Source organism: Meriones unguiculatus, chromosome 3 (genome assembly GCF_030254825.1).
Source record: "Meriones unguiculatus strain TT.TT164.6M chromosome 3, Bangor_MerUng_6.1, whole genome shotgun sequence".
Taxonomy (NCBI): Eukaryota; Metazoa; Chordata; class Mammalia; order Rodentia; family Muridae; genus Meriones; species Meriones unguiculatus.
In genome coordinates this window covers 122,364,562-122,385,519 of record NC_083351.1, presented here as the reverse complement: position 1 = coordinate 122,385,519, position 20,958 = coordinate 122,364,562, and the positions used below count along the sequence as shown (strand labels likewise).

General features: G+C 39.9%; 1 protein-coding gene across 1 annotated transcript in view; it reads left to right on the top strand.

Annotated features, from left to right (window-relative positions):
• Adamts12 (ADAM metallopeptidase with thrombospondin type 1 motif 12) overlaps positions 1 to 20,958 on the top strand; it is a 286,260-nt gene that overhangs the window by 127,611 nt on the left and 137,691 nt on the right. Inside the window, exons 4-5 of the mRNA XM_021649372.2 lie at positions 5,149 to 5,345; positions 7,446 to 7,529. Coding sequence (XP_021505047.1) covers positions 5,149 to 5,345; positions 7,446 to 7,529 — 281 coding nt within the window. The remainder of the gene's footprint in view (positions 1 to 5,148; positions 5,346 to 7,445; positions 7,530 to 20,958) is intronic.

The following is a 20,958-nucleotide window of genomic DNA, read 5'->3' as shown; positions in this document are numbered from 1 at the left end:
GTATCAAAGCAGATGCTGAGACCCATAACCAAACCTTCGGCAGAGTGTCGGGAATCATATGAAGGAAGGAGGAATTAGTGTATCCTAGAGAGGACAGGGAGCCCCACAAGGTCCAAATATATCTGAGCACAGGGGTCTTCTATGAGACTGTTTATCCAACCAAGGACCATGCATGGATATAACCTACAACCCCTGCTCAGACATAGCCCATAGTAGCTCAGTATCCAAGTGGCTTCCCTAGTAAGGGGGACAGGAATTGATTCTGACATGAACTCATGAGCTTCCCCTCCCCTCTGAGGGAGGAAAAGCCTTGCTAGGCCACAGATAAGGACGTTGCAACCATCCTGAAGATACCTGATAGGCTACAGCCAGATGGAAGGAAAGGAGGACACCCCTTCTCAGTGGACTCAGAAGGGGGCAAGGAGGAGATGGGGGAGGGAGGGGAGGATTGGGAAGAAAAGAGGGAGAGGGCTACAGCTGGGATACAAGTAAATGTATAAAATTATTTAAAAATAAAAAATATTAAAAAAAACTCTTTTAATAGAGTTGTAGAGCAGTGAGGAAGTGGTGAGGAAGAGGAAGGGGGAGAAAGGAAAGAGCTAGAGGGAGAGGGAGAGGTGAAGTCAAATGTAACCTGAAGATGAAGGCAACCTAGCCCCTGGGGCTACTCACAACATGGGAAATAGACAGCAGAGCTGACACTTTAGCTGCTCCGTGGTGAGTTTATTTTGTTGGTGTCCTGGAGATAAGAGTGGAGATAACCTACCCCAAATTGCAATGTGCAGAGTTAAAAGAATCAGTTCATGAATACCCAAAGAAGCCACTGGGTCAAGAACCAGCTAAGTCTCAGCCCTCTTGAGCCACATAATCCTGAACAATGTTTGAAGGTCATCTGCCCACAAGCCAGCTCAGTAAGTAACAAATGCCCCTTTAATGGCAAACTTCTGGAGTCAACATCCTGGTCTTCTTGCAGAGCCAAAACAAGTAGTACTCAGGAGAATGTGTTCTGGCCCCAGGTTGGAGAGCTAGTTCAATGTAGAAGAGAGCTATGTAATCTCAGTGTAAAAGCATGAGAGAAGGGCATCTGTGGCTGTTGGAAGTTAGATGACACCTTTCTATACTCACTGTTTATCTCCCATAGCGTGGAACACTGGAGATTTCTGACTCCTAGGAGAGTCTTGACCTTGATGAACTTTTTCACTGCTTTCTCTGTATAACAGGACATGAAATGTAATGTCTGCTGAAATGCTTATTTCAACCCTTCCTTCAGGCATAGACGATACAAAAAGATCCCCAAGGCTGCTATGGCCATGAGAGTGGTGGATAGCATCGAGGAGGACTCCACAGAGGAGGATAGTGTTAAAGCACTACGTGACACCATCTGCAAGGCCGCTAACAGATGGAGTATTCTCTGAGTTGAGCAAACACACGTTTCTCCTACCCGTGTGTAGCTGTCAGCAGTGTTGTAGCACACACTTGCAGACCAGCTTCTTGGCGGGAGGTGGGCCGTGGCCTTTTGTAGCAGAGTTAACTCGGTGCTAGGGGGTGCCCCCACTGTGCAGCCAAGAGTATTGGTCTCTTCAAGCCGGCTTTGGGCACACTTCCAGGTGCCTCAGCTAGGATGCCCATTTTGATTCCACAAAGAGTTTGCCTCATTCACCCTAGCTCAAAAGCACTTTTTAGCCTTGGGTAAGTTACTCTCCTTAAGAATAGGTCACCGTTGAAGTGTCTACCGCTGCTGAAGATGAACACGTGAAGCAGCATATATCTAAACATTGACAGCCAGTAGATGTCCTAAAGAAATACCCCCTTGGCTCAGAGATGGATAGAGTGCATAAACACCAGAAAAAGATAAAAATGCCATCTTCTGGAGTTCAGAGGTTTGGATACTGTCCTTACTTCACTGAGAATACGTTGCAGAGGAAGAAGGAAATGATGGACGCTCTGAAACTTCATAAACTAGCAACTTTAAATAGAATACAAATAAAAGAGACATTTTAAGATCCATTCAGATAATCAGTCAATAATCAGGATGAGATGAGAAAACAGAACAATGAATACATTATTGTTTTCTAAATTGCCTGTCGCCTCCATTGCCAACTCTGATCATAAAAAGCAATTCAGCTGATTTGATATCTAGCTCCACATGTGTTCTCCCCTTTCGTACCCTCTTATAGAAATGTGCTGACGCATTTCTCACAATGAAGACCAGATGTGAAGGAGGCAGCTGGGGGCAGAAGAAAGAAAAAAAAGCTAGATAGTCAAACCGAATGTCGGTAATGAATCCCACATGCTTAAACACCGGCAGAACACTGTTGATGCTCTGCCTTTAGCTCGGTGACTGAGGAATTGTTGTGTAACTCGGAAACTTTCACACCTCACCCATAACGACATGAGAAGCTTCCTATGGTCCCAGTCCTCACCAGTGAGTGTCTACTGTTGAAAGTGATCACAAGAGTAGTTTAATCCTCCCCAATTACATTTCACATGAAGTATGGAGTTGTCAGCGTATGAAAGGCAACCATGTTGGGAGTCTCCTGTAAGTAAAGAACCGTGCACGCTGTTTGCAGAGTTCTCTTGACATAGAGACTTGTTTTGGTTTTAGAGCTATCAATGCTTGTGTTGCATGGTATGTCACTGGGGGAAATGCAGCTTTCCAGATATAACAGCCTGGGAAGGGAGAGTTATTAAATCACCACTGATGTCTTCCATAGATGCCTCTGTGAGTGAGCTGTATGGAAATGGAGAAAATGCCATCTTTATGGGCTGGAAGGAAACACCTATGACCTGTTTCTTCAAGGAGTTCATGCTTTCTTCTTAGGGTATTCACTCCTCCTTGTGGACGTTACTACTGGGACTGAAATTATACTAAGCAGGTCCACTGAGGAAGTCAAAAGAACAAGGAATAGGCCACCAGAGTTTGTGTGTTGCGTGGCTCCCAGAGGAACGTGTTTCAAGCCTTATTCCCTAGAAGGATGAGGAGAGTGGGGAGGATGGGGCTGGTAAAGAAAAGGTGGGAAGAGAAAAGAAAAGAGGACAAGGGCCTGGTTAGGGAACAGAAGTGGATCAGTAGGAGTGAAGGGGACAAGAAAGTTCGAGGGTAAATGGAATCACCATAATTACATGCATGTATAGAAAGCTCCTTATTAAACTCAATATTGTGTGTAATTAGTTAATTCTAATAAAATACTAACGAAAAGAATCTCTTCTGTCAGCCACTCCAATACTTGAGCTCCGTGAAAAGCACTGTGCATTCAAGAAGTTTTAGGGAGTACTGTTTTAAGATGGGGGGGGAAGCCAGAAGAGGTTAAATGTAATCCTGTGGGTAGGATTCCTTTCCTTATCTAACCCTGCTAAAGCCTCTTCCAAAAAATACGGGGAGTTTGTGTGACTGACTGCCTGGCTTATACAGATTTGAAAACAGCATTTTAAAACATTCCCATTAGCTTCAAAGAAGAGAGAATAGACTCTCATGGGAAGAGGATGGGTATAAAGCGTTAGAAATCACTGATCCTCTGGAGACTTCTTTGGTGCTGTCCCTGAGCTGGTGGTTCTGGATGAGACCTGATAAGCTAGGATCAGATGGAAAGGGAGGAGGACCTCCCCTATCTGTGGACTTGGAGAGGGGCATGGGAGGAGACGATGGAGGGAGGGTGGGATTGGGAGGAAGGGGCTACAGCTGGGATACAAAGTGAATTAAGTGTAATTAATATAAAAAATAAAAATTTAATTAAAAAAAAAGAAAGAAGGAAAAGCAAGCCATGTTGACCAATCCAGTAAGCAGCACCCTCCATGGCCCTGTATCAGCTCTTGCCACCAGATTCCTGCCCTGTTTGAATTCCTGTTCTGGCTTCCTTAAGGATGGACCACATCATGGAAGAGCAAACCAGATAAACCCTTTCCTTCCATGTCACTTTGGTCATGGTGTTTCATCACAGCAATCGAAACCCAAACTAAAACATCTCGGTTGCTACTTCTTGCTCAGCCAAGCCCCCTTTGCTCACTTCCTTTTTCAAGTCATCTTTCCTCAAATGCCTAAGCAAGTCTGAGCCCATTGTAGCTTTTAAGACTTGACCATCCCTTTGTTTGAGCATTCACTTTGCAGTGGGTGAAGCAGTAATTTTCTTCTATTTTGGTTTTCTGTAGATCTCGCTCTAGTTACAATGTGATTCTTGCATTATCCCGACATTCAAGGTCTAACCCATAGAGCTTCTTTCCATTCCACTTATTAATCTATGGCTTCATTTGGATTAAGTTTCCAAACCATGAGTTTCACATACCAAATGCTTCTCACGTGGAAGCCTATCAGTCACCTTGATGATGTCACTGTCACTCTTTGGTCTTCTGCATTTTCCTAGTTTACATCCTGTCCAGTTTTATGTGTTTCCTGTCCACAGGAATATTGTAGTAAATATGAAAGTGCGTTAATGTGAGATAGAAAATCCTGGGTCATCTACTGACTGAATGGGCTTAGTAACCTTGGAGAATGTATGAACCAGCTATTCTGTGCCTCAACTTCTCACTTGTAAAATGGAAAGAGAAGTATATATATCAAACATTCATGACACTAAAATCAACATTTAAGTTCTGTTATACTTAACACCTTGCCTATGGTAGAAACTAAATAATTTAGAGAAAAATAACAAGATAAAAAAAGCTCCAGAGAGAGAGAATGTACACATGAAACTCAAACTATCACACATGTTAAGAAAGTGTCTGACCACTAAGCTATACCCCTAGCCTTTTTAACACTTTAAACAGGTACTCTCTTTGATAGCTCAAGATAACCATGAATTTTCCACTCTTCTACGTTAACTTCTGGAGTAACTGGGATTATAGTTGTATCAAACACAACCAAATGTAATATTCTTTTTTAGCAAAAGACTTATTCACTGAAATGTGTCATGGCATTTTTAAAGAAAAACTTCTTAAATGTCCTTTTGAGATTCCAATTTGAGTAATTATGTTCAGGTTCCTTTAAATTGCTCTTATGTTTCACGCACATACGTATGAAAATTGCACTCAAATGTTACTAAGCACAAATTAAACACACAGCCCTGCATTTTTACAAATATAAGTGAATGTTTTATATACATCATACATTAGCTTTATACAATTACCTTGCTATGTCTTCTGTTTAATGTTCAGACAGTCCTGGTAACTCTGAGAAGCAAGAGCTACAGCGAGAGAAGTGGGAGAGGAAGAACTTGCGCAGCAGAAGCCTGTCCCGGCGCTCCATAAGCAAGGATAGATGGGTGGAGACACTCGTGGTGGCTGACACAAAGATGGTTGAGTACCATGGAAGTGAGAATGTGGAGTCTTACATCCTTACCATCATGAACATGGTATGACAGACTGCAAGAGGGGGCAGCAACTGCCAAATACATCCCTAGAAATGCTCTTTCCCTCATCAAAAAAATAGGTTTCCCAAGCATGGTGGTACCAACCCACAATATTGCAGGTCTCAAAATGCTAAAAGCAAACAAAGTTAAGAAGAGAGAGATTTTGTTGTTGTTCTCCAAAACACACACCCCCGTTTATTGCTGGCTTAAGTATATAGTAATGGAAATTCAGCACAAATAAATCTGTTCCTTAAAAATGTGCACTACGGGAAATTTATAATTCACCATTTGCATATGTCTATTAGTTATTTGCCAAATGAGTTGGTACTTTTAGAATGACTTTGCTTTATTAGTTTCTGCTAGTCTTAGTCTATGAGAAAACTTTGCCAAAAATGTTCTTTCTTCCTCTTCTTCTTCTTCTTCTTCTTCTTCTTCTTCTTCTTCTTCTTCTTCTTCTTCTTCTTCTTCTTCTTCTTTCTTTTAAAAAGGAACTGAACAGGGTTTACTCAAGGTAGCAAGAGCTAGAACTGGAATGAGTTTATTCTGCAATCCCAAGTTTCATGCTTCCCTTTTTCACTGCTGCTACGCCTTACCTTCCAGACAGTTGGTTTATCCTATTGTGATGGGAAAGAGCAATTCCTTGATTAACTGATAAAGAAATGAAGAGCCAGAATAGAGAAAAGTCAAAGAAAAGAAAGGCTTTATTTAGGGAGCCATGTTCTTGGGACTTCATGGTGTAGTTTTCCTGTCATAGCTAGAAGACACAATCTCACAGCAGACTTCTGGTGCTCTGGCTTAAATTCTTTCTACCCACTTTCCCAAGATGTTCCTTAAAGTCGTGGGTATAGGATCTATATTATAGATTTATCAGCTGAGTTTGCCCTTTAATGGGCCACTGTTCTCTGCATTTTGACTAGTTGTAGCTTTTTGTAACTGACTCTGTCTGCTGAAAAAAAAAAGCTCCTTTGATGAGGGTTGAGAGCAGCATTTTCTGTGAGTATAAAGATAAGGAATTAATATAAATAATGCAATTAGAAATTATGCTGGTTTGGAAAAGTGGCCAGTAATCAGATCTCCTCTAAGATTCATGGCCTCGCCAGCCACATGTTAGGGAGGTTTAAAGTATCAGACATGGCGGATCTATAGGCAAATAATAGTTGCTAAAAGAGGGAGATCTATCTTTCCCAGGAATAAGATCCCACATTGTCTACCCAAATCTAGGTGATTAGCTCTAGAAACACATATATGCTGACAGCACTAAACTGACTCGTCAGGTTGTGATTTGTTTATATATGCATACATAACAATAGTTTAGAAAGGAGACTATGAATTTGGGGTTAGGAGATCAGACATGGAAGGAGCAAGAAGAAAAAGGGAGAAGAAACGACATAATTATATTTTAAATTATAAGACAGAAAAAATAAAACAAGAAAAAACATTATTGTTATTTGCAACAATAGCTAGTGCCAAAGATGAAGAGAAATAATTTTTTTATGAAAATGATTTCAGTAAAGTTTAAAACGTACTTGGTGTGATTCTACTTAGGTGAAGTATGTATATTTACACACTGTCTCACTATCTGTGCAAATGTGTGTGTGTTTGCAACCAGCAAGAGATATAAATACAATTTAAAGTAGGTTACCATGGGTAGAATACTTGTAGATAACTTTTACTTTTATTTGATAATAAATGTGTATAAAAAGTTCTCTAATGTAAACAATTTTTGAATTTTCTATAAGGTACTATAGGTGGAAATTACATTTTATGTTTATATTAATGCCACCTTCATTTTGATCACAGAAATTCACTTATTTTATTACTTAAAAAATGTCCTTTTAACCTGTTTTCTCTTTTTTTTCTATCTTTGTTAACAATAATATCACTATAACCAAGAATAAAAGCCATCACTTTCTCAAATACAAAGTCAATCCATCACCCTACAGGGGCATCTAAATATGACAGTGTGAGCTGAGGTTTAGTCTTCTCGGAGCTGCACCTAGAATCCACACTCTACAGCGTACATGTGTTCTGGAGCTCTTCATGCCGCTGACAGGTACGTACTGTCTGTGATTGTGGAGCTAATGCTTCTGTTTCTGACTGCAGGTCACTGGGCTGTTTCACAACCCGAGCATCGGAAATGCAGTCCACATTGTCGTGGTTCGGCTCATTCTCCTTGAAGAGGAGGAGGTAAGGAATGGATTCCCTCCACTCTTCCTTCTTCTGCCTTCCTTCTCTCTTTTAGGAAAGCTCTTGACGAGCAAGAAAGCAGTCACTACACAGCCTTTTTGCAATCCAAATGGAAGGAGAATATTATTTCTGTGTTATTTTCCTGTGAGCTCAGCAATATTGAGTGAGAAATGGGGAACATCTTTCAAAAAGCGTGTGTGTATGTGTGTGCTGAAATCGCCTGATTATTGTGCAGCTAATAAAACACAAACAGATGTATGGGAGTCACAAATAGTGCCCTACAATGGAAGCAGTACAACAGAGCTACATAGTGTCAATGGATGTTAGGAGATACGGGCAATCGCACATGCCTCTCACGCCATTAACATATCTATAGAGTGTAACATGCTTCTTTCGGATTTGTCTTTGCATATTTCATATAGACTTACAAGCCATGTACATGCTGGGATGGTATGCCTCGATCATATTTCATTCAGTCTTGGGAATGTGGATAATTCCAAAGCAGAATTCTTGATTAGTTTCTGCCGTTAATTCCTGATAGCATTATCTTTCCTTAGTCAAAAATGCCCTGGTTTTCACCAGCAGTGTACAGCTGAGAGTCATTCTTTTTGCTGATGTTTTGTTGTTGAGACAGGATCTCACTGTAAATCTCTGACTGGCCTGTTACTCACTGTGTAGACATGCTAGCCTCAAACTTGCAGAAACTTGTTTGTCTACCTCTTCAGTGTATGTAATCATATCGGACCTCATTCTATCTATCTATCTATCTATCTATCTATCTATCTATCTATCTATCTATCTTTCTATCATCCTTTATTTATTGTATCTTCCAAATCCAACAGCAAAGCCCATAGCAGTCCACCTTCAAAACAAAATTCAAAAATACCCAGTGCTCTCGATTCCTGAAACCATTATGTTGGTTCAAGTCTTATTATAACTTGCCTGAACTACTACAGTGAGTTCTCAAATAGATTTCCTACTTTCATCTTTCTTTTTCCATAGTATGTTCTCTGGGAAGAGAGAACACACAGACACACACAGACACACAGACACACAGACACACACATATAAAAGTATACATAGAGACACACATATATATATATGTATATGTAATGTATAGTAACTTCAAGAACACGTCAAGGGCTAAAAAAGATAAATTCGTATATTTTTGTCTGCAGAGCTCTTGACGATCTTGGTCTGTCTTTTCAGTTTTTCTTTACCCTATTCACTCCCTTGTTCCTGGCCCTTACACTCTGGAGTCAGTGACTTCTAGAATATGGAGGACATTTTGTAATATCGTGGTCTTTGAACTGATGGATCTCAAACATTCTTCCCTTGGTTCTGCATATGGCACCGTCTCACCACTTTGCTTAAGTACTGACTCTTCATCGAATTTTCAATGTCCAACATTCTCAAAGCTGGCTCTTCATCCAGTTTCTCCTTCACAGAATGATAGCACTCTCATAACTCACTATGATCCTTTGTATTTATTTGCTCTTTCATCTATCTCAACTATTATAAAATGTGGACAGTATGAGTGTAGAAATGATGTTTCTTTATTCTGTGACATCCTCAGTACCTAACACAGTGCATGGAACATACGTAAATGTACAAAGTGAAATTTCATGACTGAAGGAAAAAAGCAAGCAGATGAAATGCCTCTCAAATTGTACAGTTTAATCAGCAGCTGACACAGATCAGAAGGCCTCTATTCACATTTGCTTCAGCAAGAGACCAGTCAACAGATGTCAGACAAGGCCAATTATTTTCTTAACAGAACAAGTCTCCACCATCAGTTAGAAGGCTATTTTTAAAACCATCTATGAAGCCTAGATCCCTTTCCCCTTTCTTTCTAGCCAGCCCCATTTCTCTTTATTCCTTGGGGCATGTTTGGGGCATCATGGCATTCCAATTGATATAATATTTCTTTTTCTGTTGTGCTTTTGTTAATAAAATTTATTCAAAACTTGGAAAGTAGACAAAAATGGCTATTAATGCCTTTCTGGCCCTCTTTGGATGGAACTTTGATTGTTACGTTACGTGCTATTGATGAGGACTCAGAGGTAGTGAAGTTAGATTTGGTTTGTAGAAAACTGATAGGAAGCACAAATGCTTTCTATGTAGAAACGATAATGTAAAGTCATGCCCCCCAAAGAAGATAACCTTAAGCATATGCTTGTATTGGCCTGTGAAACATTAACTGGCCCGATACCTAATTTAACAACCTCACTGGTATGTGTCCCACTGGCTATACCTGCATTAACTTGCTTTCTTGCATTTGTCTTAGTACCAGCTCCACCATCCTGCTTCTCTCACCATCAGCCAGGTAAATAAACCTTACACATATGCTAATTTTATATTAATAGAAGAACTGTGTTTTAGCTAGACACACTAGGTCCTGCCATCAATCCAAGCACTTGTGAAGTTGAGGAAGAAGGATTGCCAAGAGTTCAATGCCTCGGCTAGTCAGAGGTCTTATCTCAACAAACAAACAAACAATCAAAAAAGAATTCTGTTTTTAACTGTTTGAAAATTATAGTTTGGTATTTTGCAGTACCAATTTTCACTCCCTCACAGTGGTTGAATATATGGTCATGCTTGGATACAGATATGCAGAGTAGCCAAGGATTTTCACATCAGTACAGAAAAGGTATTTCTAGGTGTGAGAAAGGAAGTCCTCATCCTCCATAGCCCCAGCAGAAATGCAGACTGATTTTAAAGAGTGCCATCAGAGCCTCGGAATGCTGATTCTTGCTGCCAGTGAAAGTGTTCAGGAGAATCTTATTGACCATCCTCACACTGGTCACAATTACATTTTTCTTCTTTCTAATTCTGATTTTATAAGTACACAACAAATGGTCTACTTCAGACAGCATGGCAATCTACCCTTCTCATTGTCAAATGTCCCTGAGGAAGTGTTTTTTTATTGTTGCTAATTTAATTATTTTTATGCAATGCATTTTGATCATATATCTACCCCTCCGTCAACTTCTTGATTTTCTCCCTGTTCTCTCTTTCTCTTTCTTTTTCTATCAAAATAAAATCAGGGAAAAAGCAAAAATTGAAAATCAGAACAGACAAACATACAAAAAAAAATCAAATCAAAACTACAAAAAAAAAAAAGCATGGGTGTGCATGTGCTCTCTCTCTCTCTCTCTCTCACACACACACACACACACACACACACACACACACCAACCCTCCCAAACAACAACAACAAATCCCCAAACAAAAGAAAAACATGGAGTATCTTTTGTATTGTATTGGCCAACTACTCCTGGAGTATAATTGATATACCCAGTGACACTATTGAAGAAAACTGATTTTCCTTTTCTTAGTATGTATCCATTGCAAATAGCTTCTTAGCTAGGTATGAAACTTTATGAATAATTCCAGTTAGAGCCTGTATAGGTTTTGCACAAACTCTCATAATATCTGAATTCATATGTGCGCCAGTCCTGTTGTATCTAGGAAATACTGTTTCTTTGGAGTCCTCCACCATCTTTTGCTCTTATGATCTTTATGTCTCCTATTCCTCATAGACACTGGAGCCATGTGGGGAGGGGCTTGATGACATCCCATTCAGGACGGGGTACTCCAAAATCTCTTATAGTATGCATGTTGTCCAGTTATGGATCTGTTTGTTAATTCCTGTCTAGTGCAAAGCTTCTCTGATGGGGGCTGAGTGATGCCCGCATGAGGTTTTATAAAATCTCAAAGTAATTCTAAGTTCAAAAGTTGACAACACATTTCTCATTCACTACTGTCATTTTTCCGAAGTCATGGAAAACGGTTGCAACTGTTCTTCACATCCTTGACTAAGAAGCATCCTAAACAATATTAACAATCATGGATTTCAATACCTACCTAAAATCAGGGAGGCAGGCAGACAAAGAGGGAGGTATAGAGTGAGTGACTGGGCTATGCTATCATTAAGTGCACAGCCCTAAAAAAGTCACATCATTTTTCCATGACCCATCAGCCATATGGCAAATGCTGTGCTACCACTGAGGAGATAGAAATGAACATAAATGTCATTTCTTGACTCTGAGTAATTTGGACTTTACTGTCAAAAGTATAAAAAATTTAAAAATTGAAATTGTCATAAGCTTAAAATATATGCATCAGTGATATGAAAGGATATTTGGTGTCTAATTGGGTTTTAGAGGGTACGAAGGAATTAGCTAGTTTAAAAGGCTATTCCAAATGAAAGGACCCAGGTAAGCACTTTCTTTAGTGTTTCATCTTACTGTACATGTGAAGACAATTAACACATCATTGATATTGGACCACACACACACACACACGTACACCCACCCACACAATAAAGCATTTTACTATAATGGAAAACAAATAAGGCAAGAAGGCTAGTGCCAAATGATAATCTGCTCACCAAAGACATCTGTCTCCTACAACCATACAGATACATGTGAACATACAAACATGTACATACACATGCACATGTGAAATGTTTTATATAGAGAATTTATATGTATATAAAACAATACATCAATAAACCAATTAATAATAAAGAAAACTTACCCACTTCCATTCATACGGGCTTGTTCTACTGCTTCCTACCTCTGACTATGACATCCTGATTCTCCCATGTAAAGAAATTAGAGATGTGGAAGCCACCATGACACTGCCTCCTCTCCCTCCCATAGCCAGTCGGCTCACCATGAGGTGCTGCTTGTTTTAATTGCCTGCTTTAATCTCCACCATCGAGTTTTAAGCTGGCTATCTGCTGGATTTACGGTTATAGGTGTGTACTTTATGGCCCACTAGGAACCCCTTGGCTTCGTTTCAATTCTCTTTTCTCAGAATAACTCAGATGATTTCAGTGTGGGTATCAGTCTATTTGGAGGGCCTTCCATTACACACTGTCCTCACGCTGCATTGTTCCTTCACAGAAAGGACCACAGTTGGAATTTTATGTGTTTGATTAATGCAAATTCTTCCATTAGTGTGCAAAACTTACATTAGTACCAAAGGCATAATTTAATTCCTACAATACCTTATCAGTATTTTACTATTATTCATATTTTATAAAGACTTTGGGCAGAGTGCAGGGAATCTTATGAAAGAAGTGGGAGATAGTAAGACCTGGAGGAGACAAGAGCTCCACAAGGAGAGCAACAGAACCAAAAAGTCTGGATACAGGGGTCTTTTCTGAGACTGATACTCCAGCCAAGGACCACTCATGGAGATGACCTGAAACCCCTGCACAGAGGTAGCCCATGGCAGTTCAGTGTCTAAGTGGGTTCTATAGTAATGGGGACAGGGCCTGTCTCTAATAGGAACTGATTGGCCTGCTCTTTGATCACCTCCCTCTGAGGGGGAAAAAGGCTTACCAGGCCAGAGAGGAAGACAATGCAGCCAGATGTGATAGAGTAGGATCAGAGGGAAGTGGAGGAGGACTTCCCTTATCAGTGGACCAGGGGAGGGGCACAGGTGGGAAAGAGGGAGGGAGGGTGGGAATGGAAGGGGAAAAGGAAGGGAGCTACAGGGGGGATACAAAGTGAATAAACTGTACTTAATAAAAATAAAAATAATTTTAAAAAGACTTCCAAGTTCTTAAGAGAAGGAAAAAAGCCAATATTGAGATGGTTGTGATTATAAGATGTCAGAGACTCAGTGGTAGGGGACTTAGCTATTGTGTGAAAAGGTCTGGGTTTCTTCTCCTGCTCTAGAAAAGTATCATAATGGAGCATGCACAGAACGAAGATGAAATCACTGTAAGCTGAGTGAAGTCAGATGGAGCCCAGGTCACTGTAAGAACCAGGACTGAGCTCTGCAGGCGTCAAGGTTCGTGACTGAGACAGGGTAGGGCTGATAGGCTGGAAGGACATCACTGTGCCCTGCAGGATTTTCTCTTGATCTACTGAATGACTTAGTGTTGGGCTCACTGTGGCCCTCAGCCTCCTGACTTTTAAAAATTTGAGTTGGTGGCTGTGCGGATTAATAAAAACCTTTATAATTGTTTCTTATGATAAACATCAAAGATAACTGACAAATAATCTTCAACTAATTTCTCTAGATTAATAGTTTAACGTAAACTTTTACAACCACTTTGGAAATCAATCTGGTGTTTCTCAGACAATTAGGAATAGTGCTTCCTCAAGATCCTGCTATACCACTTCTGGGCATATATCCAAAAGAGGCTCAAGTATACAACAAGGACAGTTGCTCAATTATGTTTGTAGCAGCTTTATTTGTAATAGCCAGAAGCTGGAAACAACCCAGATGTCCCTCAACAGAGGAATGGATACAGAAACTGTGGTACATTTACACAATGGAATACTACTCAGAAATTAAAAACAAGGAAATCATGAAATTTGCAGGCAAATAGTGGGAACTAGAAAAGATCATCCTGAGTGAGGTATCCCAGAAGCTGAAAGACACACAGGGTATATATTCACTTATAAGTGTATATTATACACATAATATAGGACAAACACACTAAAATCTGTACACCTAAAGAAGCTAATCAAGAAGGAAGACCCTGGGTAAAATGATCAATCCTCACTCAGAAAGACAAATGGGATGGACATTGCAAGAGGGAGAAAACAGAGAACAGCACAGGAGCCTACCACAGAAGGTCTCTAAAAGAGTCTACCCAGCAGTGTATCAAAGCAGATGCTGAGACTCATAGCCAAACTTTGGTCAGAGTGCAGGAAAACTTATGAAAGAAAGGGAAAGCAGAAATACCTGGAAAGGACAGGAGCCCTGGAAGAAGAGCAAAAGAACTAAAAAATCTGGGCCCATGGGTCTTTTCTGAGACTGATGCTCCAACCAAAGACCATGCATGGAGATAACCTAGAACCCCTGCACACATGTAGTCTATGGCAGCTCCATATCCAAATGGGTTCCCTAGTAATAGGAAACAGGACTGTCTCTGACATGAACTCAGTGGCTGGCTCTTTGACCACCTTCCCTGATGGGGGAGCAGCCTTACCAGGCCACAGAGGAAGACAATGAAGCCAGTCCTGATGAGACTTGATAGGCTAGGGTCATATGGAAGGAGAGGAGGACCTCCCCTATTAGTGGACTTGGGAAGGGTCTTGGGGGGGAGGGTGGGATTGGGAGGAGATGAGGGAGGGGGCTACAGCTGGAATACAAAGTGAACAAACTCTGTTATAAAAAATAAATTAATTAAAAATTTAAAAAATAGATTTCCTCTGATAGTATCAGGATTTATATTTTAGGCATATGAAGATATCAAATTGTACTGTATAGTGATAAGCATTGCTGCCTTCCATATTTTACTTTTGTGTACTTGTCTCTTCTTTGCTGGTTATCTTCTTGCTCAGCAGCCTAACAGAGTGGGGTCAGACTGTAGCACACCAAAAATTCTACCAGGAATTCCCAGGGCGATTCATACAAGATTGTTTTTCACTAAAGTATAGCTCACAAAGAAAGAGAACATTTAGTAACCAAAGCCATAAGGAACAAGATTATGAATGTTTGCTTTAATATGCTCAAACAACAACCAAGATGTTTTATGAAAATGTTTGATACAAATATCTCAGTATTCATTCTGAACTGGCTTAATCTTACTGTATCTTATACATGCTTGGGGCCATGTGGTCTTTTTTAAAGTTCTTTTTCATTCATTCATTCCTTCATTTGTTCATTTACTTATCTATTGTGTAGTTGTGACAGTCAGAGGACAGTATGAGTCAATTCTTTCACCTCACCGTATGGCTTCCAGGGCTGAAGTTGTGTTGTTAAAGCTTGATGGCAGGCGCCTGGCTCATGGCCACATGATCTTTTTTTTTTTTAATTAAATTTTTATTTTTATTTTATTTTTTTAACTTTTCTTTTATTAATTACACTTTATTCACTTTATCCCTCCATAAGCCCCTTCCTCCTCCCCTTCTGGTCTCACCCTCCCTCCCTCTTCTTCACACATGCCCCTTCCCAAGTTCACTGATAGGGGAGGTCCTCCTCTCCTTTCTTCTGATCTTAGTCTATCAGATCACATCAGGAATGGCTGCATTGTTATCTTCTGTGGCCTGGTAAGGCTGCTCCCCACTCAGGGTGAGGTGATCAAAGAGCAGGCCAATCAGAACTAAAGAAGCTGAAAAGCAGCAAACCAAGTAATCCAATTAAAAAATGGGGACCAGAGCTAAACAGAGAACTCTCTGTAGAGGAATATCGAATGGCAGAGAAACACTTAAAGAAATGCTCAACCTCATTAGCCATTAGGGAAATGAAAATCAAAACGACCCTGAGACCCTGACCATACACCCATCAGAATGACCAAGATGAAAAACTCAAGTGACAACACATGCTGGAGAGGTTGTGGAGAAAGGGGAACCCTCCTCCACTGCTGGTGGGAATGTAAACTTGTACAACCACTCTGGAAATCAATCTGGTGCTTTCTCAGACAACTAGGAATAGCGCTTCCTCAAGATCTAGCCATACCACTCCTAGGCATATATCCAAAAGAGGCTCAACTACACAATAAGGACATTTTTGTACAACCATGTTTGTAGCAAATTTTTATTTTTTATAACAGTTACAGTTTATTTACTTTATATCTCAGCTGTATCCCCCTCCCTCATTCCTTCCCAGTCACACCCTCCCTTCCTCATCTCCTCTCCTTCCATCTGACCCTAGCTTATCAGGTCTCTTCAGGACTGGCTGCAATGTCCTCCTCTGGGCCACATGGTCTTAATGCATAACTAATAACCTTTCCATGGACTCCTGTGGTGAAGCTCATTCAAGAAATTAAATGATCAGGTATTTCTAGGATGAACCCTCATGTGGGACTCAGAAACTAAAAGGAGTAGAAATCAAATGCACTCAGTGAAAGTCTCTGGGACCTTTGATGTTTGTAGAAAAGTAGGACAATACCCTGAAGACCTTGTCACTAGACTTTTGCTCAATGACACAAAGTCCCTGTAAAATTTACCCGAGAGACCTTGCCATAGTGAATAAGGTGGAAAGTGATCCAGAAAGAACCTCACATCTCCACGTACATATGTGCACATATCCTGACATGCATGTGGGCCTATACACTTGTGGATATATATGCACATACATGTATACACATAGCCATGCAAAATCCCTCAATGGAATCAGCAGCAGAAGTTTCTGCATGACTTCCTTGAGAAGAACAGAGCTCCTGATGCCTGTGATGAGATAATGGGCAGAAGCATGAGCCGATGGAGAACCATCTCTCAGTAATTCCTGGTCCCCGAGAAGGGATTGTTGCTACAAATTTTCTGCTGTGTTCTCAGATGTTTGCTCCTTGTTCTTTGCCCTCCCGAGCTGTGGTAGAGAGTGAATCCACAACCTCTCCAGCATGTGTTGTCGCTTGAGTTTTTCATCTTGGCCATTCTGGAATCTTCCTCCTCTTTAAAGAGACCCATTAGGTCCAGTTCTTGCTCACCTGGCCCTGGACAGAGCTCCATCTGTGAGGGCCACACCATTAAAAAAACTAACTCTTCTTCTCCCAGCAACTTCTCTGCTAGGGGTGGGTCTTCATACCCCCTACCCCTTTCCTGCTGCCTCTCTCCAGCTGCCCCTTGCACAGATATTGTAAATGTTGCTGTGATTGCTATAGGTTCTTATGTTCCACTGTCCTTTTGTGTTTGGGGAACAGTGTTTCCTTTAAATTATCTGCCCCTTCTTGTTCTTAACAATCTTTATACCCCTTCATCAAGGCAAATCCCTGTGCTTTTGGGTGTGAGGTGTGATATGTATATTCCATGTAAGGCTGAGTACTGCCTAGTGCCTTATTCCCTGCACACTAACCAGTGGGAGCTCTGTATGTTAATTGCCATCTACTGCAAGAATCAGCATCTCTGATGAGTTGAGAAATGCGTGATCTATTAATAGAACAAGTCATTAGGAGATACTTTTTGTTTGTTTGCTTATTTGTTGTCTTTTGAGCCAGGGTTTCTCTGTATAGCCTCGGCTGTCCTGGACTTGCTTTGTAGACCAGTGGCCTTGACCTCATAGAGATCTGCCTCCCTGAGGAATGGAATTACAGGCGTATGCCACCATGAACGGCTAGAAGTCACTTTAATACTATGTTCGTTTAGCAAACTAGTAATATTAGGTTCTTCCCTACGACCGGTGATCTATCTAGCCAAAAGTTCTTGGACCCACCTACAATGGCAAGGATGAGTTACATCATGGAGAAGGACCTAGATCCAATCAGAAAGTGTTTGATTATTCCTACTCTATTTGTGTCACTACTGCATCCATGGGCATATTTTGTCAGGTGGTTGTAACTCACACGATTCATCATGGGGTGATACTGATGATTACTTCCCTCCTTCAATAACATGTGTAGTGCCTTCCAGCACTGTGAAAGATAGCACGTAGGAATGAAGCTTCCAGGTCCGTAGCAGCTTGGCATCTCCATGTTCTATAATTCAAGTTATATGGTTTCTCAAATGTAGAGCTTTACAGTCAAGTTCTGTAGGGTAACTGAGCAGGCTGGCAATACCCTGCAATGCTTGGTGGTCTATGGAGACCCACTTCCAAACAGCTCACAAAGAAATAACCTATTCCTAGTACTGTTTTCTTCTTCTTCTTCTTCTTCTTCTTCTTCTTCTTCTTCTTCTTCTTCTTCTTCTTCTTCTTGTTTCTTCTTCTTTTCCTCCTCCTTTTCCTTCTCTTCTTTCTCTTCTTTCTTTTTTTCTTTCTTTCACTACCATGCAGTGTCTAGTTGGGGTATCATCCCTACATGGTAGGATAATTCCACTAAAATGTATTATATATGTAAACACACTCACACATATATAAGTATGTATACATATATACAGAAATTTTCTTCAGATTGAGTTATTTACCATAAGCATATATAATATTATTGCACATCCATTGTGATGCCTGGACTTGATCCAGTGGTACAGGAATGACTGTGGAAAGTATCACTGGTTGAATTTGGCTAGATCAGAGCTGCCCCTGGGCAATGTCAAACATTGCCAGAAGATTTTTTTAAGTAGGTGGTATAATCACTATAGATTAAAAAAAGACACTGTGATTAATGGAGCCAAGTGTGGTTGTACAACCTAGAATTCCAGAAGCTAAGGCAAGAGGTCACTGCTATCCTAGGCTATATAATGTTACCTTGTATCAAATGAACAAAAACATGACAATCAAGAGGTTCTCGAAGAGGAAAGATTATTATTTTTGGTGGAGAATATTAGAAATGACCATAATAATATAGTAAGGGCAGTAAAGCATTGTCATTGTCTAAACATGGACCTATTTATTTTTTCTTGTTCAAAGCTCATAATACCAACTAATTATAGCAATTACCTTTAGATAATTGTTTTCCTATCGTCAAACTAACATTAAAATCTATTTATTGGTTTAATTTATACCTATTAGAATCTACGTTTCATTATTGGTTTAGCCTGACTAGATTTTATTTTGAGTTTGCCTCAGTTTCTGTCCCTTAAAGCAGAGAAATGGAGAATATGGAGTGCTGCAGAATTAAACTGTCTGTCCTTGAACTCCCTTGTGTAAATAATGGGAAAGCTACAAGCCTGATGAATAGAGACTACTCTATAGGGCAAGAAGGACAAAGGTTACCGTTACTTAGTTAGAATCCTCTAGGGCTCCTGTAACTCTGAAACAAATCATGGTCACCAAGAAAAAGAACCCTGAACTTAAATAGTTGCCAGGGCCTCTTTCAAACATCCCAACACAGATCACTAAATCTCCACACCCATGTTTCATTTATCTCATGGTCCCTGGACTGAGAGTTTGCCACACTGTTTTTGCTTCCTAACATCTTGAACACAATGAAATAGATGCTAGTATGGAAAGGAAAGATACTCGAGACCAGAGCAATAGCCTGGTGTTGTTAAATTGAAAACTCTTTCAATGGCCTTCTGCAAACTTAAGAACGTCTAAAGACTTCCCTTTAAACTACCTCTCTTTCCTTTAACTGATTGAATGTGGCTTTTTCTCAGTTGTCAAGTGTCATTCCAGCCCAAATGACACCTGTCAGGACAATATGGCCTGGAGCTGAAAAGTCTTTTAGTTCTCTGTCTTTAGAAGACAGTGCCATGGTTTAATGAGAGCTGTGGTTCACAGGAACACGGGTTTCAGAGCCATGCTAGACATTCTTAGGGATATGAAGAGACCTTGTTAAATTTACAGTCTGTTTAATCAGCAGCAGGATTTGAATATTTATCTGGCCAGCAAAGCAAAGTAGCAAGTTACAGAGAAAATAGAGTTTTCATTGTGATTATAATATAATGGAAGATCCATGAAAGACCAAAGCACACGGAACAATGCTGTAGAACTATCATTATTATAATCAGTTGAACTATGCAGTAATATTCACAGAAATGTCATTTGAATGTTATTTCTAGTGTGAGCAATGGGAAATGAGGAAATCATCAGATCTGTCTTTGAAAATCATTGGTACGGATTCCAATTACCACAGTGAACATCCTTCTCAATTGTAGATTAGTTGTTCCACTCCTAAGTACTTCACATGTTATTTTACAAAAGCAAAGTGGATAAAGTATGGAGAAATAGTCTATGATACCTGATATGCTATAATTTGGATCAATTATTTTATTTTATTTTTAATTATGAGTATGTGAGTATGTGCATAAGAGTGCAAGTGTCAGAAAAGATCAGAGCTAGGAGCAAACTTTGAATCCTCTTTAAGAGAAGTGTAGCCTTTTAGCCACAACTATCTCTCTATCCAAAGGGAAGATTTTTAAAAATTTTTTTAAATCCAGTTCTCAATAGAACTCATAGAAAACTAAAAGCTCCAGAACTAGTATCTGAAAAATTGCTCTCAAATTTGATGTTTTTTCTTTTTATTTATGTGGTTTTTTTTGTTTGTTTGTTTGTTTGTTTTTTTACAATTCATTCATTATATATACCGATTGAAGGCCCTTGGTGTACCTTCTTCTAGGCTTTTGACTATGGCTTTTTCTTCCATTCTATCCTCCCTCTCTCTTTCTGTCCTCTCTCTTGCTATGTAATTTTATTTATTAAGCTGACAATCACTGTATATCTGAATTATGCACAACATAATGTTTTAAAATATGTAAGCATGCAGAATTAATGAGCAAGGTGATTTAAAATGTGTATCACCTCATATTTTACCTATCATAAGACCTTGAGCCAGTTCTTCCCATCTCTGAGATTTAATTTCTTCTAATTATAAAATTAACATAATGATGTTTTGTTGCTGATAATGTCGAGTAGATGCAAGGAAATTAAATGAGGTAACATGTGAGAGAGCGCAGCAGCCAGCCTCACAGCTACCTTATAAGGAAAGGAAACTTCTTGTGAAAAATTTATTCATTCTCATTAGAAATGAAAAAAAAAAGTGCTGTTTTGGAACTGTACGGGCTTAGGGTGCATAGACCCACTAGAAGCAGATCTTCAAGTTGTGAGAGTCTACATTTTATTTCCAATCTATTTTTAAGGGCCA